The 2,298-nt window shown below is 56.7% G+C and overlaps 2 protein-coding genes across 2 annotated transcripts; one reads left to right on the forward strand and one right to left on the reverse strand.

Annotated features, from left to right (window-relative positions):
- Positions 1 to 23: 23 nt before the first annotated feature.
- Positions 24 to 526, forward strand: ACA1_376460 (uncharacterized protein; the record flags this gene model as incomplete). The annotated part of the gene is made up of 2 exons (XM_004353649.1): positions 24 to 179; positions 284 to 526. The coding sequence occupies 2 exons, from the start codon at positions 24 to 26 to the stop codon at positions 524 to 526; spliced, it is 399 nt and encodes a 132-aa protein (XP_004353701.1).
- Positions 527 to 1,340: 814 nt separating this feature from the next.
- ACA1_376470 (uncharacterized protein) lies at positions 1,341 to 2,181 on the reverse strand (the record flags this gene model as incomplete). Its single annotated transcript, XM_004353650.1, has 6 exons — positions 1,341 to 1,372; positions 1,468 to 1,559; positions 1,640 to 1,707; positions 1,790 to 1,847; positions 1,924 to 1,981; positions 2,073 to 2,181. The coding sequence occupies 6 exons, from the start codon at positions 2,179 to 2,181 to the stop codon at positions 1,341 to 1,343; spliced, it is 417 nt and encodes a 138-aa protein (XP_004353702.1).
- Between the last annotated feature and the right edge of the window lie 117 nt (positions 2,182 to 2,298).

The raw sequence follows: 2,298 nt of genomic DNA on the forward strand, positions 1-2,298 counted from the left end.
ATAATTTGCCCGATCTGGAGAACATGTCGCTGCTGGTGGCCCACCTCCTGATCGGGATCCCCGAGAAGCCCTTCACCGTGGGTCCCGTATTCCGCTGCCTGTGCTACATACTCCAAAAGGGCGGCAACGCCATCCAGGTCTCCTGCTGCGTTCAGAATCTCTACTCCCGCCGAGGCCTCGTACATCTCCCACACCGCACACGCACACGCACACGCACCACCGCACACGCACACGCACCACCGCACACGCACAAGCACACGCACACAACTCACGTGGGAAACAGGTGAAGTGGCAGATCATGGTGGTGGACGGGGTGGTGGGTCGAGCGGCGACGCTGCCGCCCTACATGGGCACCATGCAGAAGGACGACCTCATGCGCGACTACCTCCACTCGCGTATCTCGCACTACATCCACCTCCTGGACGCCTCCACGTCGCGATCTTCGGTGCGGGCGACCATCGAGCAGCAGGAGCCGCAGCACCACCACCGGCCCGACGTCTACCCCACCCACTTGCTCTGGGAATGAACAACATTTCCTGTTCTCTATCTTGTCACATAAATAATAAATTAAGACATTTAAAAAACGTGCTTCACGCACTGTTCAAAACTGGCTGCCGTGTGCCAGCTGCACGCAAGCAACAAAACAGAAGGGCCAGGAGGAGAGTTGAACTCCCAACCTCCGCGATTTGGAGATGCGGCGCTCTGCCAGTTGAGCTACCCGGGTCCTTCCTGCCTCTCAATCCCAACAGCTCCTGGCCAACTGCACTTCACCGCAGCAGTGGAAAATCAGAATTGCCGAACCTTGATATTTCCCTCTGCCGTTTCCGTCACTGATAAAACGCACGCCAATCAGAAGGCGTGACAAAGGCCATAAGATGCCTTCGAAGGACGAATGTTGAATCCTGGTTGGTTGTCATCCTACTTTGTGGTTGGTCTATGACTGGTTTCTTCTGTTTGCACCCACATTTGCAAAAATAGCTATGAATGGTCACCTCCTCAAGTTTCCTAGAGCACAACCACCTCCCACCTGACAAGCCCTGCAGTTAAAGATGGGGTGAACAACACCAGGGAGAAAATGCAGGTGGTTGCCAGGCACACATGGATTAACTTCCTCCCTCACCCCTATCTCACCCTCTCCTTCTTGCCCCACCCCGCCCCATACTGTATGTACTAGAATCACCATGTATGGTTGGTTCTTGAGTGTTCTGTGTTAACTTGGAGTCAGGCGTATTGTGAAAATGTGGGCGTGTCGTGTGGTTGTACGCCCCTATTTGTCGTAGTGGACGACAAAGCGAGGGGACACGTAGCGCTTGCACTTTTGGCCATCCTCTTCGTCGTCGTCAAACAGCAGCACGTAGTTCTTGTCCTTCCGCTGTGTGTCGTGTGTTGTGCGGTGTGCGGTGTGAGAGGAGAAGGGCAGAACTGAACCAAAAGAAAAGGAGGAGAAAAAGAGGTGAGCTGAGGTACTCGTCGTGGCCCGACTTGCACCGTGGCCGGATAGAAGGCGGTGGTATTGGGGAACATGGCGAGCACCATCATGCCCTTGCTGAACTGCGTGCCTGCACGATCGAGCGACACACACGGCCAGAAGTGTGTTAGTTGGTTGCCTCGGTGGGCGTTGACCGATCATCGGGCGCACCTTTGGACCATGACTCGGGGAGCGAGGTGGGCAGCGGGATGACGCAGGGCCGGGGCAACAGGTAGCGCCTGCGGATCGAGAAAATAAATAAAAGAGCAAGGCGTGGTAACGTGAGGAATGATGTGGGCGTGTGCGTGTGCGTGTGCGTACTTTCGGTTGTTCTCGGTTTCTTCGGGATCGGCGTCGACGACCTCGTATCGCTGCTTGTCTGTGCGCAGAGCGGAGGGTGAGTGCGCGCACGACATGTGTCATTAATTCATTGCCTGCTTAAGAAGAGAGCGAACCGGCGACGTAGCGCACGACGGTTGCGAGAAGCCACTCGGCGGGGCGCGTTCTGCTTGCCTGCAAGCAGGAGACCACCGAAAATGAGTCCAGCCTCACACCACACCACACCACACCGCATGGTGCGTTAGCAGGGTGAATCCCAGGGTACCTTGACTGTCTTGGCGGCTACCGGTGTGCCCACGGGAATGATATATTCCGGTGGTGCCCGAATCGCGCCACACAACGGACCCGGCCTGCCGCAACACACCACACACCATGGGTCAGAGCGCGCTCAAGCGGCTGAACGAGCTCGCGTGTGGCTTTGGGAGGGGGAGGCGAGGGACGTCGAGAAGGGCGTACGATTTGCTGACGGCAGCTCGGCCTCCATGAAATTG

This window comes from Acanthamoeba castellanii, assembly GCF_000313135.1.
Source record: "Acanthamoeba castellanii str. Neff unplaced genomic scaffold scf7180000084685, whole genome shotgun sequence".
Taxonomy (NCBI): domain Eukaryota; phylum Discosea; order Longamoebia; family Acanthamoebidae; genus Acanthamoeba; species Acanthamoeba castellanii.